The 21,934-nt window shown below is 38.3% G+C and overlaps 2 protein-coding genes and 1 long non-coding RNA gene across 3 annotated transcripts in view; 2 read left to right on the top strand and 1 right to left on the bottom strand.

Annotated features, from left to right (window-relative positions):
- LOC311077773 (B-cell receptor CD22-like) overlaps positions 1-21,934 on the top strand; it is a 251,511-nt gene that overhangs the window by 93,741 nt on the left and 135,836 nt on the right. The window lies entirely within an intron of this gene.
- Positions 7,697-9,629, top strand: LOC311077777. Its single transcript, XR_014604986.1, has 4 exons — positions 7,697-7,814; positions 8,297-8,486; positions 9,333-9,504; positions 9,597-9,629. It is a non-coding gene; the product is annotated as an uncharacterized lncRNA (long non-coding RNA).
- LOC311077772 (uncharacterized protein) lies at positions 16,178-19,577 on the bottom strand. The gene is made up of 7 exons (XM_084106391.1): positions 19,160-19,577; positions 18,943-19,060; positions 18,416-18,507; positions 18,081-18,195; positions 17,482-17,754; positions 17,170-17,343; positions 16,178-17,086 (listed from the first exon to the last, which is right to left on the bottom strand). Exons 1-7 carry the CDS (start codon positions 19,367-19,369, stop codon positions 16,896-16,898), a joined length of 1,173 nt encoding a protein of 390 aa, XP_083962517.1. The 5' UTR covers positions 19,370-19,577; the 3' UTR covers positions 16,178-16,895.

The raw sequence follows: 21,934 nt of genomic DNA, 5'->3' as shown, positions 1-21,934 counted from the left end.
TGATTCTCTGTACGCCCAAAAAAATCAGAGGAAAAACTCCTGAATCCAGAGATACTGAGGAGATCCTGTACGCAACTGTCCAACATCACAGAAAGACAGAGACGAAGAGGGCAGAGGAGAATGAATGTCAATATGACGATATAAGAGTTAATCAGCCTGATGCTGCAGTGAGGTGAGAAAAACAATTTAACCAGTACCAACTTAACCAGTACCAGCTTAATCAGTATCAACTTAACCAGCACAAAAGTAACCAATACTAACTTAACCAGTACCAACTTAACCAGCATCAACTTCAACAGCACAAACCAAACCAGCTTAACCAGCACAAACTTAACCAGTACCAACAAAACCTGTACCAGCTTATCTAGCACCATCTTAACCAGTACCAAGTAAATCAGCTTAACCAGCACCAACTTAACCAGTACCAGCTTAACCAATACCAACTTAACCAGCACCAATTTAAACAGTACCAGCTTAGCCAGGACAAACTTAACCAGTGCCAACTTAACCAGCACCAGCTTTATCAGCAGCAACTTAACCAGTACCAGCTTAACCAGTACCAACTTAACCAGCACCAATTTAACCAGTACCAGTTTAACCAGTACCAACCTAATCAGTGCCAACCTAACCAGTACCAACTTAACCAACTTAACCAGCACAAATTTAACCAGTTCCAACTTAACCAGTACCAGCTTTACCAGCACCAACTTAACCAGTACCAACCTAACCAGTACCAGCTTAACCAGCACCATCTAAATAACCACAGATCATTAAATCTGGGTTATAATATTGTGTGCTCCTGTTTGTTTTGATTTTTTAGGCGATCAACTGTTCAAATTGTGGAAGATTCATCACTGATCTACAGCAGCGTCAAATGAGTGATAGCCACTAACAACTTAACCAGCACCAACTTAACCATCTTAACCAGTTCCAGCTTTACTAGCACCAATTTAACCAGTGCCAGCTAAACCAGTACCAACTTAACAAGTACCAACTTAACCAGTACCGACTTAACCAGTACCTAGCTTAACCAGCACCGACTTAACCAGTACCTAGTTTAACCAGCACCAACTTAACCAGTACCTAGCTTAACCAGCATCATCTTAACCAATAGCAACTTAACCAATACCAACATAACCAGTACCAGCTTAACTAGCACCAACTTAACCAGTACTAGCTTAACTAGTACCAGCTTAACCAGTACCAACTTAACCAGCAGCTTAACCAGTACAAGCTTAACCAGCCCCTTTTGGGCGTAATCATATTTCATAATTTATGATCAAAACCTTTTCTAATCTTAAAAATATTGTCAGAAAGGTCTGAGTCTCAAGGTTCGATATTTTGTGACAGAAGTGATATTTGGACAGAAATGTAAATCTCATGGGAACTTCAAGTTTTCTGATATCAACTTTACTAATACCATTTTAACCAGCACCAACTTAACCAGTGCCAGCTTTACCAGCACCAACTTAACCAGCGCCATCTTAACCAGTACCAGCTTAACTAGCACCAACTTAACCAGTACAAACTTAACCAGTACCAGCTTAACTAGCACCAATTTAACCAGTGCCACCTTAACCAGTACCAACTTAACCATTAAAAACTTAACCAGTACCAACTTAACTAGCACCGACTTAACCAGGACCAGCTTAACCAGCATCATCTTAACCAGTACCAACTTAACCAGTGCCAGCTTAACTAGCACCCACTTAACCAGTAGCTTAACCAGCACCAGATTAACCAGCACCAACTTAACCAGCAGCTTAACCAGCATAAACTTAACCAGTGCCAGCCTAACCAGTACCAGCTTAACTAGTACCAGCTTAACTAGTACCAGCTTAACCAGTACCTGCTTAACCAGTACCAACTTAACCAGTACCAGTTTAACCAGCGCCAACTTAACCAGTACCAGCTTAACCAGCACTATTTTAACAACCACACATCATATAATCTGGTCTATAATATTGTTGTGCTCCTGTTTGTTTTGATTGTTTAGGCGATCAACTGTTCAGATTGTGGAAGATGCATCAGTGATCTACAGCAGCGTCAAATGAGTGATAGAGACCAGCGAACACAAAGCCTGTGTTCAATCGTTTAATGAACGATTGTTGGATGACTGTATAGTTGTGGAATAATTTACCCATCTGTTCAGACCACAACCAATATAAACATGTTCATCACCCACATTAAGACTCATTAGTTCTCTTTGACTCTTTGTATATATATATTTAAGTTTGTTTGAGTTTAATCTGTTAGTATAGAATTTGTTGTTATTCAGTATTGTTTTGTTCTTCAGATTGAGGTAAGATTAGAAAGCAGACAAGTGATATCTGCACAACTTATTAATATTTAAATGCAAAAGTATTTCATTTTATGTATTAATGTATTTTAATAGAGTTTCCTCTGCCTGTTTTACTCTGTTTTTACAACTAGGACCAGTGCTTCAATAAACCTGATTAACCTTCAAGACATTTAAGTCTGTAATGTCTTTCACAGCACTGGTAGGACCTCTAGTGGTTGACTTGTAAATTATTGTTCTTTTTTATTATTATTATTCAATGCCACAAGAACAAGGGCTCGTTCTTCGTACGTTGCTTATTACATCCGAGATCAAATGACACATCCAAGATGATTTCATCGTGCTAATCATGATCCGGCTAATTGGGTTCTTCGAACTCACCTGTTGTTTATGATTAGTATAGCTGGATTGAGTTAATTGCGCGTTCATGCGCTGGCTTAAAAGGGGATATGTATCGATAGTAGAAACATTGATCAGCAACGCTGCTATTGGCTGTTCAGCGTGGCCAAAGAGCGGGCTCAGTTTTTCTCCTCAGCCGAGCAAGAACTAAAAGTTTATTCGGATTTTTAATGTTTAATCAAAACGCCAGGGAACACCTCAAAGTCTGCAAAGGCCAGGATAGAGGGCTGGCAAAAAGTAGTAGACAATTTAAATCCGTTAGAAGGCCATGTTAGATGTTTTTATTACTTAATATCACCTATATTTTTGTATTTTAATAATTGCATAATTACTTTGTTCATTGTAATGTCAGAGTCACCACACTAGAACATGGGAGCAAATAAAAGTGAAGTACAAAAATATTCTACATAATGGTAATTTTTAGTTATAGTATAGTCTCTTTTATAAAAGGCACTGTTAAATAAATGGTTGTCTGTTTATAAAAGCAACCAAGAAAAAGGCTGAGAAAAAATATCTTAGTAGCCTACACTGTAAAATAATTTTTGCTGCATTAAATTAAGGCCGTATAGTCATTTCAACTGTTAAATCTTGAGTATGAATTGCTTTGACTTGTGAAAGTGAAAACTGATAAACTTATGTTAATGTAAAAATATGAGTTATTGATCACATTTTTCCCCAGTGTAGTTCATTGTAATGACATTGTGTTTTCCTCTTTTGTGCACTTTTACAAAATACACCAACACTTGTATCTGTTCCCAAGAAAGTGGTGGCTGAAATATGTGCAGTAAGTGGACATTTTCTAACTTTCCAAAGGAAAGAAAGTATAAGACTTTGTAATGTCTATTTGTTTCCATTGCACTGGACAGTGAATAAACCCTCTCAGATAACGGTCATATGGAGGAACTAGCCTACCTGCAAGTGCATAAATAACTTTACTTAATTTATACTTGAATGCTTTATGGCTGCAATATAAGTTGCAGGATTCCACATCTACAGAAAGGCCTACAGAAGAGTCTGCACAGACAGAGGAGACATAGGCCTACAGGTGGGCAGTGTATAGACAAATTTTCCTTTTTATTTGTTGCATGAGGCATGTGTCTAATATCTCTTGTTGCAGGCACTTGACCACTGGCTTTTCTTTACAAAGAACAATTAAAATAAAACTCAAGGAACTAAGCATAGGCTATTTGTCTTTTATTAAACATTTAATGAAAAGTGTTTTTTTGGCAGTGTTGTGTAATATGGCACATGCAACAATGTCACAGGCCCTGTCAGGTGTGCAACCCTCAGACTTTTCAGACACTGAAATCTTCCCTTTAGTTAGCCAAAGTTCATTTCATTGTGTGCCCTTGTCCTGGCTATGCTGCATTGTAACTGGTTTGGGTCAGGGAATGTGGTCATAAAACACCTGTCTGCAGGCAGGAACATGTCATAATCACCTATGAAAAAATGCAGTTCTGTTAGGATCAGCATAAGTGTATGTAATACAGTGAGCTTGATATTTAATTGTGGAACTTTCCTTACCACTTTTAAATAATGTGCATAAATGTGAATTTCTGAAAATTCTTAAGTCATGCACAGATCCTGGCCATTTTACTTTCACATTTGTGATATGGAAGATTTGTCAACTGCCTTTTTTATTTGATATAATATTATTAATCTGGAATATTAAGATTAAGAATCACAATAGTAACTGGGCTGCACATTTACATTGTGAACCCCCTTTCTGTTCACATAATCCCCTTCATTGAGGCCTTGATGGCAGTCTATGGTCTATAAACCTGAGTGACATATACTGTAATCAGCATGGTCATGATTGCATGATCTTCATAAAAAAATATGATAGCCTAATAATAATAATAAAAAAAAAAAAAAAAAAAACTGCTTAAAAAAACTGCTTTACAACATTGGGTCTTAAGTGGCTTGGAAATGCCACAAAAAAACATAAAACTGTTTTGTAAACCTAAAAACGACAGACAGCACTTTCCATCAAGTTCTCCCCGTCTCCAATAGTGTAAAGGAAAGAGCCACTCGCAAATAATCTTAGGGCACAGTTTGTGCTGTAGTTAAAGCCCGACTCTGACAAGTCGAAAATAAATGTGCGTTTCCAACAAATTAATAATGTAAACGACAATCTCACGAGTGACGAGAAAAATATATATCTCAGAAAGTGCACTATCGCGCTGCGCTGGACTTCCCGTATCAGCTCCGCTTGTGAAGCCGCGATCTAATCCTGTTTACATGAAATAAGCCTGCTCGCGAGCAGGTTTAAGTTTGCGCACCTGTTGCTATGACAGCCAACACGGTCTCACCCCTATTCGTCACATACTGCCGTTTGGTCATTTCCCCCTCACGTCCAAAAGCCGACGTTGAGGGTACCCCCTATTCGTCGCTTGACAACGGAGAGGGTCGTCCGATAGATTTGAGTGCAAATCCCTCATCTTTGAATTCTGACGAAATGGGGTTACACATCCAGTGGTTTGCCTGCGCTGGAAAGAATGGTTTTAGGCGACTGATTTTATGCTGCAAATGTGTATTTTGCAGTAGCGTGCAGCGCATATTGTTACAATCATTCATTGGTGCGGTGAGCATACATTTTCGTGAGGCAGAAACCCTTGTCTGAATGGGTATCACGACCTTTTCTTTTCTCTGTTCTATATCATTTTGGGCTACTTTAAAATTACATAATTACAGGACTTTATATTTGCTGTATGCTTAACACATGCCTTAATTTAGGTGGGATATTTTTTATAATTTTAGATAACATAGTTTGATCATTTCCCCCTCACGTCCATATGCCGACGTTGAGGGTACCCCCTATTCGTCGCTTGACAACGGAGAGGGTCGTCCGATAGATTTGAGTGCAAATCCCTCATCTTTGAATTCTGACGAAATGGGGTTACACATCCAGTGGTTTGCCTGCGCTGGAAAGAATGGTTTTAGGCGACTGATTTTATGCTGCAAATGTGTATTTTGCAGTAGCGTGCAGCGCATATTGTTACAATCATTCATTGGTGCGGTGAGCATACATTTTCGTGAGGCAGAAACCCTTGTCTGAATGGGTATCACGACTTTTTCCTTTCTCTTTTTTTATATCATTTTGGGCTACATTAAAATTACATATTTACAGGACTTTATATTTGCTGTATGCTTAACACATGCCTTAATTTAGATGGGATATTTTATAATTTTAGATCACATAGTTTGATCATTTCCCCCTCACGTCCAAATGCCGACGTTGAGGGTACCCCCTATTCGTCGCTTGACAACGGAGAGGGTCGTCCGATATTTGAATGCAAATCCCTCATCTTTGGATTTTGACGAATTGGGGGTTATCCATCCTGCTGGAAAGTATGGTTTCAGGTGATTAATTATGCTGAAAATGTGTATTTCACAGTGGCGTGCGGCGCATAGGCTACTGTACAATAATTGGCGCGGTGACCATACATTTTCGTGGGGCAGAAATCCTTGACTAAATCGGTATCACGACTTTTTCTATCTCTCTCTCCTTTTTATTTATTTATTTTTTTAAATATAATTTTAGGCTACATTAAAACGACATAATTGCAGGACTGCATTTGCTGTAGGCTTAAAACATGCCTTAATTTAGGTGGGATTTTGCCGATGGTATTTCAATTTGCAATTGCTTATACTATAGTGATATAGCCCTACAACTTTGCTTTTTATGCGACAAAAAAAAAAAAAAAAAAAAAAAAAAAAACAATAGCCTACTTTCATAGAACTTTCTTCTGATTATGATGTTGTAATAAATTAAACAGCCTACTGCAGAAATGTTTTTATTGCTTAATATGGACATATCCTTTGGCAAAGTGATGGATGCATTCTGGGAAGTTGTGTGTTTAAATGTAATATACCCGTGTTTCCTTCACTTAGACATTTATGCTGACCCCTTTAAAATTATATTAAAAAATATTATAAAAAAATATTAAGACTGTGCTTTTTAATTATGATTGATATTTTGGCGCAATTTTGTGCAACACGTCACTGTGTGCGACCATCGCAGAAACCATTGCCCAGCGCGATTCCACCACGGTAAGTCGCTTACAATAGTCTCATAGAAAGAGAAATAAATACAACAGTCTCATAAGAAAGAGAAATGAATAAGCATTTACACGCCCAAAATTAATAAAATTACGAGTTTATATATAAAAAAAAACATGTTGGAGGCCTATAGCCTAGGCCTATATATATGCCTACAACATGTTTTTTTTATAAACTCGTAATTGTATTAATATTACATATAATATATAATATGACGAGTTCAGATGCAAAAGCCTTTAAGTGCCATCTGAAATTTTCTTCTAGAATTCTAGAATTTTCTTCTTTTTTATAAACTCGTAATTTTATTATATATATATATATATATATATATATATATATATATATAATATATATATGACGAGTTCAGATGCAAAAGCCTTTAAGTGCCATCTGAAATTTTCTTCTAGAATGGTCATTTTTATCATGCTTGTATATTTAAGTTTAATAATTTCACTTAAATGCAATGCAAATTACCTATTAATTGTCATTTAAGTGAAATTACTGAACTTAAAAATACAAGCTTTATATACTGTAAATGATCATTCTAGAAGAAAATTTCAGTTGGCACTTAGAGGCTTTTGCATCTGAACTCTTCATATATACAGTGTGTGTATATATATATATATATATATATATATATATATATATATATATATATACCGGTAGGCTATACATATACACAACATTTTTTTTTGTGTGTGGAAATAAACTCAATTTTATTTTGGACGTGTAAATGATTATTGGGGGAAAGGTTATTGGGGATATATAGAATTAAAGCAGAACAAGGATGTGTTCAAAATACTTCTTTTTGAAGCCATTCATTTTTTATGATATTGTGATTGCATGAATGAACAAGAGCAGGATTTGCTTAACTTCTTAGTCTAGTAGTTATTCATATTGTAATATGTAGTTTGGTGATCTATTCTTTTTTGATTTGTTCTTCTCTTTCTCTACAGGTTCCTTAACCATCTGAGTGGTGGTAGCTTTTTAGAGGGACGGAGGACCTGGGTTGCTGCCTCTTCTTCACTCACTGTAATCAACTGAAAGTGTAAAGGTCGGGATCAGAGAATATAGATTAATTTGTTGGTGTTGTTTTAAGTACATCATTTACCAATTTAATGAATATAGACTGGCATAATACCTGGTTATTGCACCAAATTAAATTTGCAGGAGTCTGCACAATATAGGCCAACCTTTAAAATAAAGATTGCTGTTGGCATGAGGTAAATCAAACTTAAGTTTTGTGAGGAATGTCAGTATTCAAAGATGGTTTATGACTACAGGAAAGCAAATAGCTCGCTTGGCGACTTTGTTTCACACCTTTTCTGCACTTAAATAATTTGCCAGCTTGCAAGCATCCAGATCTAGTATTGCCTTTGATAATGTTAGAAAAGTGATACGTTAAGCATAGCCTACTGCTGTATGACACGTGCTAATAGATTGACTAGCTCTGTCTTTCTTGTACTTACTGTATGTGTGTTTGGATCCCTGTATGATATTTAATATTTATATTTTTTGTATGTGTGTACATTTTAGAATGACAAAGCCAAAATTCAGGCCTTGCCCAAGCTGCCAGGTCTGTCAGCAGGCCAACCGCAAAACCTGCAGTGCTTGTTTTGCCACACTGCCAAGCAAGCGGTTATTCAAAAAAATTAATGATGACTGGGGCCAGAGGGTCATCAAAAACAAAAATGCATCTCGGGTGGTGGCCTCTGCCCAAATAGCTGTAAGTAAAAATGCTTATGCTTCATTAATTGAGTGGTAATCAATATTAAGCCCAAAGTACATACAGTATTTGGTATCATGTTTGTTGATGGACAGAAGACATAGCAGCCATGCTGTGTGCTGTGTACCAGGATTCACATTCGTGCCTGGATGTTGGAAGTTGGCACATCTTGTCAGTATGAAATTTGAGTATGAACAGCATGAACAGACAATCGTTTAAAAACCACACCATACTGTACATCCCTATTAAATTGCTTTGGCAACACACATGATGCTCAAGTGATAAATGTACATCACATACAAGTTGCTCTGATAAACAGTTTGTCAAAAAGCTCTCCTTACACAATATGTAAAGATACTTTCATTTTATGCAGGTGTACTTCTGTTGTGAAAAAAAAAAATCTTGAAAATACATTGGTGTATGTACATAAGATGGAAATATTCTAGACTACACTTATCTTTAAAATACTTGTGTAACTGATGGCAGGGATAGCAGGGATAGGGATGAACTATGAATCAAATAGTAGCTAGTTTGTAAACTGCCCTCTGTTTCTGATTCAAAGTCAGTGTGGAGTAGACGCCCTCTTCATTACTGTAACAACATCTGATTAATTATCTTCAAACAAAATCGAGCACTGACAGTTGCAATTTAAGAAATACTCATGAATTAATATTTCTGTGTATTAATTTTACAACATGTCTTTAATAATACTTAACACTTGTTGAAAGCGTGAACAAATATTTTTTTGTCAGATTAGGTCTTTAAATTGTAGACGGACTGCCATATATGTAGTAATGTAGCAATATAATATATTGGAAATGTGTTAATTATTTTGTTTCATTTCAGGTCCAAAAACTTTCTGCCTTGGGCTATATGCCCATATTATTTATAAGCCAGAGGCACAAGGGCACAGGCAAGTTGATGGCAGATGTAGTCACGCATCTGCCACCAATGCAAAAACACACGCGTTTCTTAACCAGCATGAAGAGGGCATATGACTTCATAATCAAACTGAATGGTAAGATAATTTTATGTATAGTTCATTAGTGTTTGTTGTTGATTTCCTTGACAATGTGTACTGAATTTATATTTTTGCAAACTTCACAACAGATGTGCCCCAGCCCCAGCAAGACCAGCCCCTGCACCTAGACCAGCCCCAGCAAGACCAGCCCCTGCCCCTAGACCAGCCTCAGCAAGACCAGCCCCAGCAAGACCAGCCCCTGCCCCTAGACCAGCCTCAGCAAGACCAGCCCCAGCGAGACCAGCCCCAGCCCCTCCATCCCCAGCAAGACCAGCCCCTGCCCCTCCAGCCCCAGCAAGACCAGCCCCTCCACCAAGACCAGCCCCAGCCAGACCAGCCCCAGCAAGACCAGCCCCTGCCCCTCCAGCCCCTCCACCAAGACCAGCCCCAGCAAGACCAGGCCCTGCCCCTCCAGCCCCAGCAAGACCAGCCCCTCCAGCAAGACCAGCCCCTGCCCATAGACCAGCTAATCCCACAAGACCAGCAAATTATTACACTTGAACTGTTTACGATCGACTCTCAGGCTCAGCAGCCTGAGGAGCCTCTACTACCCAGGAACAGACAAAGTAAGTAATCTTGCATTGCACCACATCTGTAAATTTATCCTATGTTTTTTTTTTTGCAATCAGTGCATAATATAAAACAAGTTACACAGGGGGAATTTCACCTCTTTTAATTAATTAAGCCACTCCTCCAAGATACTGAATATAAAATGCTTAACCTTTTTCCCTTGCACCTTAAGCCCCACTATCCAAACCAAGCCAAGGCAGACGAGCCCCACCATCCATTCAACGTCAACTAAAGAAAAGACAAAGTAAGTAATCTTGCCTTGCACCGCATCTGTAAATAGGCTCCATGGTTTTGTAATCATTGTATTAATATAAAGTTAACCAATGTGAATTTCACCCCCTTCTATTAATTAAGCAACTTCCCCAAGATACTGAATATATAATTCTTAATCTTTTCCCCTTGCACCCCTAAGCCACAGGTACAGGAGCCACACAAGCCCCACCCGCTACCCTGGCCAAAAAGAAGAAAACAAAAAGCAAGTAGACATTCTTATATTTGTTAAGTGTTGTGTGTATTTGTTTCTATTCTTTGCACCCCATGTGTATATCAGCAGCCATGTGTTGGGTGTAAAGGTGTTTTTGCATGTAGCCCCCTTTAATTGGACCAAACTCAGGGTGTATTCACACTTGGTCTCTTTCAGCCCTCAAAGTGAACTAAGAACAGTGACTCATATATGAACACCTCAAGCAAACTCAGACCCATTTGAAGTGAACCAAACTTTTTTTTGCCTTTGTCATTTAAGGTTGCAAATGCAGTCGACAGACAATGTATCTATACGATAAGATATTGGAAAGACGGATGAATGGGGTAAGATGTAGAACCACATTTTTCATTAGGCTGTCTGATTATCTCTTGACTCATGTCTGTCTCATCTTTCAATCCACATGTGACAAAACGGTATCACTGAGCAGTAGTTATCAACCCTCTGACAAGTGCTACCCCTTACGAAAAAAAAAAGTATACTTCAAGTTAATTTTATGAAGTATACTTAAGTAATGTTCAAGTATATTTGTAAGTATACTTTATGTAGTAAGTATACTAATATCAATGTGTACTTGTAGTAGATTTGTAAGTGTACTATTTCAATACTGCTTGGGACTAAATTGGCCCACTTTTAGTATATAAAAGTATACGTTTAAGTGTACTACAAGTGTAAACTAAGTACACAACTAGGTTTCTTATTTTTAATACATCTTTACTACAAGTGAATTTATAAGTATACTAGTAGTTTACTATTTTAATACCAGCAGTACATTTTTTAGTTAATGAAAGTACGCACTGAAGTGTACTCTCAGTAAACTACTAGTTTAGCAGTTTATACTGCAAGTATACTTGTACGTTTTCTTTAAGTGAAGATAACATTATACTATTTATATATTATTTTGCACTTGCAGTATACTACTATGTTCAAATGTAGATATTTTTTATACTTGAAAAATACATTTAACTGTACTTCATGCTTTCTTTTTTATCAACACTTGAATGTCGGTAAGTTTCATAAAGGCAACATTTTAAACAAAGTGTGTGTGTGTGTGTGTGTGTGTGTGTGTGTGTGTGTGTGTGTGTGTGTGTTCTGCAGGGGAAGGCAGCAGAGGTCAAAGTGCGCTGGCTACCTTGCTCTTCCTGGTAAGTGATGGCTGATGTCACTTAATCCATAACCACACACGGTATTAGTGTTTTAAAATCTGGTCCCTTTCAGCCTTCAAATTGAACTTTGAAGTGAAAGTGGGACTGATAATTGTTTTGGGCCCAAGGAACTATCTAAGCATACTCGGATCCCTTTTAAAGTAAACTGAACTGAGACCACATGAGAACATGTGCACACCAGCCTTCAAGTAGTCATCTGGCTCAAGTTTGGTCATATGACATCTGAAACAAATGCATTCTAACCTGTTTGCCCTATACATTTGCTAATTCTATTTTGTTTATTTGGGTTGTTTTATACGGTGTTTGCCAAACAGCAGTTATATTTCCCATTACGAACCAAATGTAGTCCAATTAAAATGGCCTGTGAGGTCAAATGAACCAAGAACATTTGTGTTCTTTGTGTTCACATTATGAGTTCACTTAAAGATGATGCAGATCACTTTCTAGTCCACTTCAGCTCTGATGGGGTCTTAAGCCCAATTCATAGTTACATGTAGATGTGACGCAGATGCCTTTGTGGTGCCATTGCTTCTTTGCTGACCCCCTCTGCGACCAACATAGAGACCTTTAACCACATAATTTCTGATGTGGTTAACCCGATGCAGAACTTCAAAGGGTTGATTGTAGGAATGACTGTGTCCAAGCGACTGAGTCCAGTAGTTTTCACTTGGAACAAAATGACTGCTGTTTGACAAATGCCATTTAAAATAAACCAAAATAAATTATCCAACAGAAAAAGGGTAAACCTTTATTTTTCAGCTTCAGATGACATATCTTCAAACTTGAGCCTGAAGACTAGTTGTGAGCTGTAGGCTGTACTGTATGCTGTGTGTAAGATGACTTGTGGACTATTTACAGTGGCAGAGTCTGGGAGGACACCTGGGAGCCGGCCAGCAAATTCGCCTGATGACCTGTACTATTACTAATACTATTACTACTACTTATACTGTTGTACTATTTGTTTTGTATATATTTGTCAATAATTAAATTCACAATTGTTACATTTTATGATTGGTCTGTCCAATTCATTGACTGCACTGAATAATTAATGTGTCATGACTTTGTACTGCATTTGATGGGAAAAGTAAGATAGTGGAAAGTTGCATGTAGTGACAGTCAAGTCAAGTCACCTTTATTTATATAGCACTTTTTACAATACAGATTGTATCAAAGCAGCTTCACATTGATAACATGAAAATAATACAACAAAGTTTCTTTCTAAAAGAAAATTACGTCCTCGTCCATCTTAAGGCAGATTAGCAAGCCAAACTAAGCAAGCCAAAAGCCAATGGCCTAAGGCAACCAGAACAAGTACCACATTGACATTATACTAACTGATCATGTACATTTTAGTCCGTATTTATGGTAATTTTGGAGCAAAGTAAATGGGCTCCTATCCCTGTTGATAGATGCCTCCGTCATCAGGATGTATTACTGAAAGACTGCATCCTTTTTTACCTCTGATCGCTTGCACACAGTACTGTTTTTTTTTATCATGGTTGTCTGTTCAGAACAATTATGAGAGTTATTAAGACATTTCAAACATTCCCAATGAAGAGAAGAGGCACATTTATCAATTTTCATCAATGGTACATGGGTCAGCAATGATTTTTCAGGTCAAGAAAGAACTATGACAAATAATATGAAAATGAATTGAAATCACACAAATATTTTTTTTCCTCCTCTTTGTCATCAATCAACATACATTATGTGCATGACATAAGGTACATCTGAAGTCTGATGTGCATAAGGACATCAGACTTCAGAGACCAGAAAGACTGGAGACATGAGCCTGAGAAATCGTTAAAGCCAGGAACATTTCCAGCTTGGCCATCAATATAATTTTAAAGTCTAATGTTTTCTTGTCATAAAACCAGGGAGAGGTAGGTTTCCTATGTTTCCCTGACAATATGGAACGTGCCAGGACACTGAGGACATCAATCTGGTCACCCTGGAGTGACTTGACTGTGGGCGGTTTGTAGGCCTATGACAGTGGTAGGAAATCTAAGGCCTGGCTGTGCAAGGTGGGCCACATGTGGACTGATGTGCTGTTTAATCTGGCCTATGTCTTCATGATCAAAGGCCTCTGGTCTTAATTCTCAGGAAAATGTTGCATTATTCATGAAATACCCTCAGTCCCCACTTATTCTAACCTTAACCAGAGGTGGACAGTACCAAAGTACATTTACTTGAGTACTGTACTTAAGTACACTTTTTGAGTATCTGTACTTTACTTGAGTATTATTTTTTTCTGGAAACTTTTTACTTTGACTTCACTACATTTGAAAAACAAATATCATACTTTTTACTCCACTACAATTCTGTCAAGGTCCATGAGTAGAAAGTAACATCAGTCAGTGGATGATTTTGGTTGCAGGGGTTGCATTGTGGTTGGAAATGAAAGTCGGGTTGACTGATGTTGGTTTCTGACGTGAACCTGATTTTCATTTTCAACCACAATACAGCGTCTTTCCAACGTTGGAGATCAACGTCAATCTTACATTGGATTCTGACATAAACCTGACATAGATTCTGACATAAATTTTCATTTTCAACGTTGGGTTTGGTCTTCTAAATGTGACTTCTGTCACTTTTTTGGAGCACACTAGCTTATAGATAACAGTAAGGTTAACATATTCATACTAAAAGCCAAAAAAAATGTAAATAGGGCAATATTTGAGGGAACAGCCATTTGGGTGTCCGAAACCATTGTGGACGTTGAGTGCACTTATCCAATCTTACATTCAATCCCACTACTGGAACTGTGTTCTAGAAATAAATGTGATATTGGTATGAGGGTAGGCAGACGTAGATTCAGAGGCATACAGTACTTTAAGTATTACATACAACAATAATAAAACAATGCATTGACATTTACTTTTTACTTTTGATACTTAAGTATTTTTAAAAACGAGTACTTCTGTACTTTTAAAAATAGGTCTTTACAACTTTTACTTGTAACGGAGTAATATTTGACCAGTAGTATCTATACTTTCACTCAAGTAAGGAAGTTGTGTATTTCGTCCACCACCAAGTATGAGCTCTTATCCTTAGGCATAAGATATAGGGGATCCCAATGTAAACTAAATATTTCTAAACTATAGGCCTAATTTAAACCTACCTCAACTACAAATTTTAATAATGTTGCTTGAGGCTGCAGCAGTTGTGCAATAGCTTCATGATATAATGCATATAGGGTGTGTAGGTTGTGGATAGGTTGAAAGATGAGCAATAGACTGTGGCTTTGATGTGCATCAGTCTGGCTACATATCACTTTGTTTATGTTTTTTTTTTTTATTGTAAGTATATGTCAGATGTATGATAAAATAATATGTTAAGTTTTATGTGTGAAGTATGTGAACTCAAGGCAAATATCCCTCTGGGGACAATAAAGGAGGCTATCGCCTGCAAAATGGGCTTCATGATATGTAAAAATGTAAACGTTGTCGTAAGACTATAGCAAGCACATCATTGGAAAGGTCTCAAACCTCAACAGTAACATATGTCAGTCTGAAGAGGATACATTACTCCTGATTTGAATTATTGACCTCTGCTCTGAACCTTGAACCCAGTACATGTTTGTGCAGGCTTGTCATTTAGCAACAGTATGTGCTGCACACATAGGACCAGCTGTTATAGAAAGCTCTGGACCTTAGCTGTCATGCAGATATGGTCTCCAATGTTTAATCACTGTCAAATATGGTAATAAGCTAGTTTGACCTATTTAACAATTCAATTTTTAAAATCTGATGAGACCAGTGTGTTCCCCATCCCCCAAAATTCTACACTGCCAACTTCTACTTATGAGAAATATACCAATATATTTTAAAACTACAACTTCACACAGAACAAAGTTACAACGCTAGTGTTACTTGTAGTTCTTCCGGGCTGGGTGGTTGGACTTGTTCGACGACTCTGTTTTTCTGCTGTCTGCTGTGAATGGGCTCCAACTACACTCGAAAAGTTTAAAACTGAGCAAAGTGTTGTTGCTGGTGACAAAACCACTGATTAAATATGTACATTGAAGCTATACTGGTGTTAAAAAAACCCTGACCTGCATTGAGGGATATGGGATTCATGTATGTGACCCGCTCAGCCCACATTGTAGTGTTCTGTCTTACAGCATACTGTAATGTTTCACCAATAATAATACTGGAATGACATTATTAAAATAATGTAATGAATACCATGATAACATCTAAATAAATGTTGATAGATGTAGCATTATAGTTTTAAAAATATCAATAATCAAATCAATCCAGCTTCCCTGGCAATAAGACAGAAATAATAACATTAAAAGAAATACATATAAACCATATGATCTCATGAATAAATGTTATCTATGTATCCATGTAAGATGTATCTAGGAGATGGAGGAAACTGTCATGATGAAATGTCTTCCCCCTAGTATAAACACTGTACTTAAGACGACACACCACATTTTAGGCTTTTATTAGCTTATACAACCACAAAACAACACACATAGCTCAGACACATAACAAAAATCACAAATGCAAAAAGTGAAGAGCATGTCAAGTGATTACAAAGGCCTGGTAGGGACTGACCCTGTGATACATGATGGGCAGCTATGGAGTGATTTGCAGTGGTGGTAGTGCAAAAGTAAACATTGCAGGGATTTAATCAGTGCAAAGCTGTTTAATATTACTATGGAAAAAAAGAGTGTAATAGTATTGCTTAACAAAAGCAATACAAAGAAGATCAAATAAATAGAACAACAGAAACTTAAATATATTTATAAAAAAGAAAAAAAGATTATACAAGCCAACAGGGGTAAATGTTGGGACCACGGCCCAGAATGTGTGGAGGGGCAAATGTAGCCTGTAAGACAGTGAAATGGATAGTGGATACTAGACAATAGAGAAAGTGATGTGATGGTTGGCGCAGGGTGAGACTCATGCTGAAAAGTCCATTTCTCCCCTAACCTTTTCTGTGATATTGAGTTGCTGGTTTGCCCTGGGGACAAATTACCTCCTCGTTGTTGAGCATGACAGAAGACTGCTACTGCAAATTATCCTCAGTTTGTTAAATGATTAACCTCAGCTCCATGCCAAACACAGAGCCAGCTTTCCTTACCAACCTGTCCCAGCTGCCCTCTTCTTAATGCTGCCTCCCCAGCACACATCAGCATAAAAATAGGACTCTGGCCATGTTTAGTCTTGCTCAGAGTCACTGCTGGTATGGTACTCCTCAGAATCACTTTCAAAGTTAATTTCGGTTTCAGTCAGAACTTGAACATAACATTTCTTCGCATGCTTTGCCAGGCTGTTGCTTGCTTCTTTGTTCTTCATTGTCAAGCTCTGTAGACCTCGGATACCATCTTGAAGCAGACCCCACGTCTTACCTTACGTTAAAACACATTGAGCCTTTATTAATCAGAAACATTCAGAAACATTGTAATGTATGCCAAGTATAACAAATACATACCTGATGTCACATTAGAAAGCTGGGATGACATCTGCTTCAGGGTGTCTGCACGGGTGCAAAGAGACTTCCAATGTTTGTTCATCTCAGCTATAAGAATCCTCTTCTCCTCCTCAAGTCTCCTTACTGCCATCACAATGTCGAACGCTTTCCTCTTTGTCCTTAGATCTACAGAGTCTGAAATACATAGATGAAACATAAGTCAGTTGTAATTAAGATTAGCATTTCAATATTTTCTGGGGTTACAATCGAGCCATGACAGATTTTGTCCTACTATGTGACTATTTCACAAAGTCAATGGAATTGTGTACATACCACCGTGTGTAAGCTGCCATGGCCAAACAATCTCGTCAGAAAGAATGGTGTCCAATGTCAGTTGTTCTGCATTAGGAACCAAGGTGTTGTACTTTTCCACTACAGAAGTTAAGATTTTTTTTTCCTCCCTGATCTTTCGGCGGATTCGGGCACGTCCTTTGCATCCGTCACTATCCTTATAAAGACGCTGGGACCTCCTCTTAACACTTGCCACCAGCTCCTCTATGCGGTTGGCAACAGCGGCAACATCAGCATCATTTGGGGATGTTGTTGCTGAGAGGAAGAAATGAAGAGATAAGAAATATGCTTCTTGATTCCATGAAAAAATATTTTTGCTGTATGAGCAAAATAAAGCCTCAACAATCTTTTCATATTTCTCTGTAACTGAGAGGCTACACTTGTAGCTAAGTTTGAGTATAGTTAGGTTAGCTAGGTTCTTTATTGTCCCCATGGGGATAATCTTGTCCACACGTCATCAGCAATCAGAGTATGTGCTCTTTGACTACGATTACAATGAGCCTCTTTGGAATTGCAGCCAAGCTTAGTCAGAAGTGATACATCAAGCACCATATCAAACAGTATAAAACAGTATATCCTACCTTCTGCCCACTCATTGACATCAAAGATCCACCTCTCCAGTTGACTGTCTGAGATGTCCATTACCGCTTTCATGGCCTCCAGGTTATGCAACTGGCATTGCAGGGCTATTTTGGCCTTCAAACATAAATGACAATGAGGGAAACGCCTACAACTTTGACAATTGTTTATAAGGATTGTGAAGTACCTTCACTATTAGAAAACCACATACAATACTAATTAAATATACAGTATATTCGTATATATGTGGACTATGAATATATGTGGTATGAACATTTAATATTTTATTTGACAATATCGCTATGCATTTTGCATAAGGGAAAACTGGTGTCTTTACCTTCCGATATCGGCGGGCAAGGGTAGAAGCCAAGTTGTCAAACTTTTGTTGGTTCCAGCGCATGGCCATGATCGTCAGCATGTCTATGCGTCCTGCAAAAATAAAAAAATATGAGATTATCACCTTTCTTTCCAGTAGCAGTAGGAGAAGAAACTGTGCAGACAATAATAACTTACAGTACTTTGGAACTATTAATCTGCTGTCTTGTGCCAGTTGATTACTGACCCATGAAAGGGTTGCACAGGATAGTGAAGAAATAGCATGAAACAGTGGCGCAGGACAGTAGTCAAATGGCTTAGAGCACTATGGCAGGACAGTAGGTGAATGGTACTCTGATGTGTATTTTTTATATCGCACTGCCCTTCCTTATTATCCTCACGTCAAATAAATTAGGATGATGGTATTGTAATCGATCCATCCATTTATGTTGAATATTCTGAGCTTTATATTTTCAGAGTCAGCATATATGCATGAGCTCAAAGTGGCTCACCATTGTCATCAGGATAAAAATTTACTGGTTACCTTACCTGCTTTTGACATGTGCTTTGTCGTAACAGCAATCCTTGAGAGGAAGGCGTTGCACTGCTCCACCTCTTCCCCAAGAGTCGAACCAGCCCCCTCCTGATATGCTCCACTCCATTTTACCTTTAAAAAAGAAAACAAAAAAAAAGAAAACCTAAGTGGCAACAATATTATGCAGGAATTCAGGGAAAGAAAATGTCATGGACAATCATTTTTTCTTACCTCACATTTGAAATCATGAGCTTTGGCATGAAAAACAGAAAGAAATGGCCTCATGGTGAGGAGATCCTGAAGCTCAGGGCATTTCTCTGCCACTCTCTGGAGGTAAGGCCAGTATTTGCATGCCACATCCATTGCAAAAAATGTAACTGGTTTACAGGCCATTTGCTTTTGGAGGTACAGGGGGTAGGCAAAAATCTCCCCCCTGAACATATTGAGGGCACGAAGCAGAACCCCATGACGACATACAGCGAGTTCCAGGCCCTCCTCGTCTGTTTTTCCTGAGGACTTCTGAGACGTTTCACGCGCCGCTGACCATTGCCCTCCACAGACACCTCTTCCAGAGACCTAAAACATGGAAGATGGTTAACAGTCCAAACTTGTTCAAACAAAGTCCTCTGTAGGACATGGTGTTTTATAGGTAAATATAGTGAAGTTGTGCAAGTTTACATGACTGGTTGAGGTATGGACATAGTCCACGAATTTTGCAACGTCATCATCATTCGCGATGAACACGCCATCAAAGATGGCTTTTTCCTCCGATCTAAATAAAAGAGATACAAATTAACTTTAAATATTCATATGATTTTGAATTCACAGCAGTTACTTTCAAAGTAATGGACCGTCAATGCACACACAGTACCTTGCTGCACTCTTGAATCTGTAGTGCTTACGGTTTCCATCAACGGATACTGCAAGCATGTCTGGGCTGCACGCTGGGCAGTCAAAGTGGTCCTCCTGGCATAATTTTTCCACTTCGAATCGGACAGCTTCCCACTGCAAGAAGCTTTTCCGGAAGCTGTCTGCTGTGATGTTTCCGCTCTGTTTCAAAGAAGAGTTGAGTAAAAGAGAACAAAAGAGAACAGTAAAACGGATCAAATTAAACAATATACTCACTTAAGTAAAATGTTCTAAATGGATGCATTTTGGGATGTTTGTACAAACTTTGTTACCACTAACAAAGTTTGTGGTACCCAGTGTTACCACTCCTTAGAATACATATCGAAGGAAATAAACAATGTGTAAACTTCACTCATACACTATACACTGGTGTATTTAGGGGACCTGGCCATTAAACATACAGGATAGTTTGACATTCAGTCTAAATCTATACGCAAAGAGAGCTACAACGGCTTCCATACTGTTTAGAAGTAAGCCTGTGCAATGTTTAGCCCATTAATCCAAGGGAACACTTCTGGGATCAGGAAATGATATTGGGGAGAAGATGTCAAAGTCAGTAGCCATTGGAGTTGAATTTGAGATCTTCAGAATGACCTGTTTTTTCATAAATGTCTCAGTGCAAACTGCTGATGAGAGAACATGAGTTTATGGTTGTCTATAAAGGGTCTAATGGCTCTTTTCATGTGTGCTATCATCATCATCATGCCCTCATAGTATTATATATGGAGTTACGAAATTATTACCACAAATACTTACACGGCCAAAGCGAACAGTGCGTTGATCCAGCATTCTAAGAAATGCTTGGCTAGATATCCCTGGTGCAGCCATCTTCAGCTCTTCAAAAGAAAAAAGGACATCTGTTGCGTACACAGTTGAAAAGTGAGAAGTGGCAGGCCAGTAGTCATTACGGATCAGGTCATCCACTCCAGGACTCCAAGTGGCTTCACATGCTTTGCATATAATCTGAGGCAATCTGAGATCATATCGCCCTGGAAAAAGAAGAAAATATATACACAAAGTTAATTATGACAGACCAAAATTTTGTAAGGCACTCTATTGGAAGTCACACTTTTGTCAGGAAAATGAACTATCCCCATTCAAACAAAGGTTAATTGTTTTCCTCCACATAGATGGGCCCAGCCAATCTAATCAACACACAACCTATTGACACCTCTGGATTTCCATCCATGATAAAGAAAATCAGAGAAAAATCAAAAAGAAAATTCGACAGAAGTGACCCCCACCCAAACCCATAAAGTTCTTCTTACCATTCATTGTAACCACAACTATGGACTGTCCTGCGATGACACTGGACGATACTTGTAGACAACCGCATATTGTCTCTGGCATCTCCAAAGGAACAAGACGCTCTTGAAAAAAAAAAAAAAAAAACACATGGATGAGAATTAAACAATAACATTTATTTACTGGAAACTATTTTAAACAAGATGCACTTGACGGCTTCATCGACCTATCAGAAAACAGCATTTCGTTTTTCAGTCTAAGAATTTGACTTAAAAACTACAACTTACCACACTGGGTTAGAACCCTCTCCACAACACAAGTTGTGGGAGGCAATGGATGAAAAAATGCACGTGTCATCGTATCCCTGTTGTGGAACACTTGACCTTGGTGGACCCTGACATCACACTGGCCACAGAGGAATGGGTGTGGTCGGCAGTCACAACAATGGATAACGGCTGGACCATTTCCACAATGTTGGCAGATCCGAGTTGCTGCATGTTGTCGAGCCACCATGGTGTTGACCAGTCGGGGTCTCTCTTTCTCCCACCACCCTGATATGAGGCTCTTTCGAGTCGACCAGTCTGCTGAGGCTTGAAGTGCCGTTTCATCTTCATATATGTCCTCCTCACCCAGTGAGCGTTTAAGCTCTTGAAGGAAGGACTCTGTTAAAACAATGCACAATATTTAAAAACAGTAGTTTATTATAACAAAAGAGAATAGCATTGAACAATTTTATAATAAATGAACATACTGTTTTGAACCAGTGAAGTCAAAATAAATAACACACCTGCAGTAACGGAAGGAAAGTCACTGATCATTTCCGCACTGGTTTCCGGAGCCCTGACATGAGAG

Source organism: Abramis brama, assembly GCF_963993115.1.
Source record: "Abramis brama genome assembly, chromosome: 2".
Classification (NCBI taxonomy): domain Eukaryota; kingdom Metazoa; phylum Chordata; class Actinopteri; order Cypriniformes; family Leuciscidae; genus Abramis; species Abramis brama.
Note: the sequence above shows the minus strand (reverse complement) of the source record. Positions and strands in the feature narration are given on the sequence as shown.

Bases quoted from the DNA above. Each gene is read 5' to 3' on its own strand.
- LOC311077772 (XM_084106391.1), bottom strand. From the start codon at position 19,369: ATGTTCAGGGGGGAGATTTTTGCCTACCCCCTGTACCTCCAAAAGCAA. The intron at 17,755-18,080 runs GTAGGATATACT...TCTTCCTCTCAG, and splicing joins TGTCAATGAGTGGGCAGAAG to CAACAACATCCCCAAATGAT. The intron at 17,087-17,169 runs GTATGTATTTGT...TTTTAACGTAAG, and splicing joins GCTTTCTAATGTGACATCAG to GTAAGACGTGGGGTCTGCTT.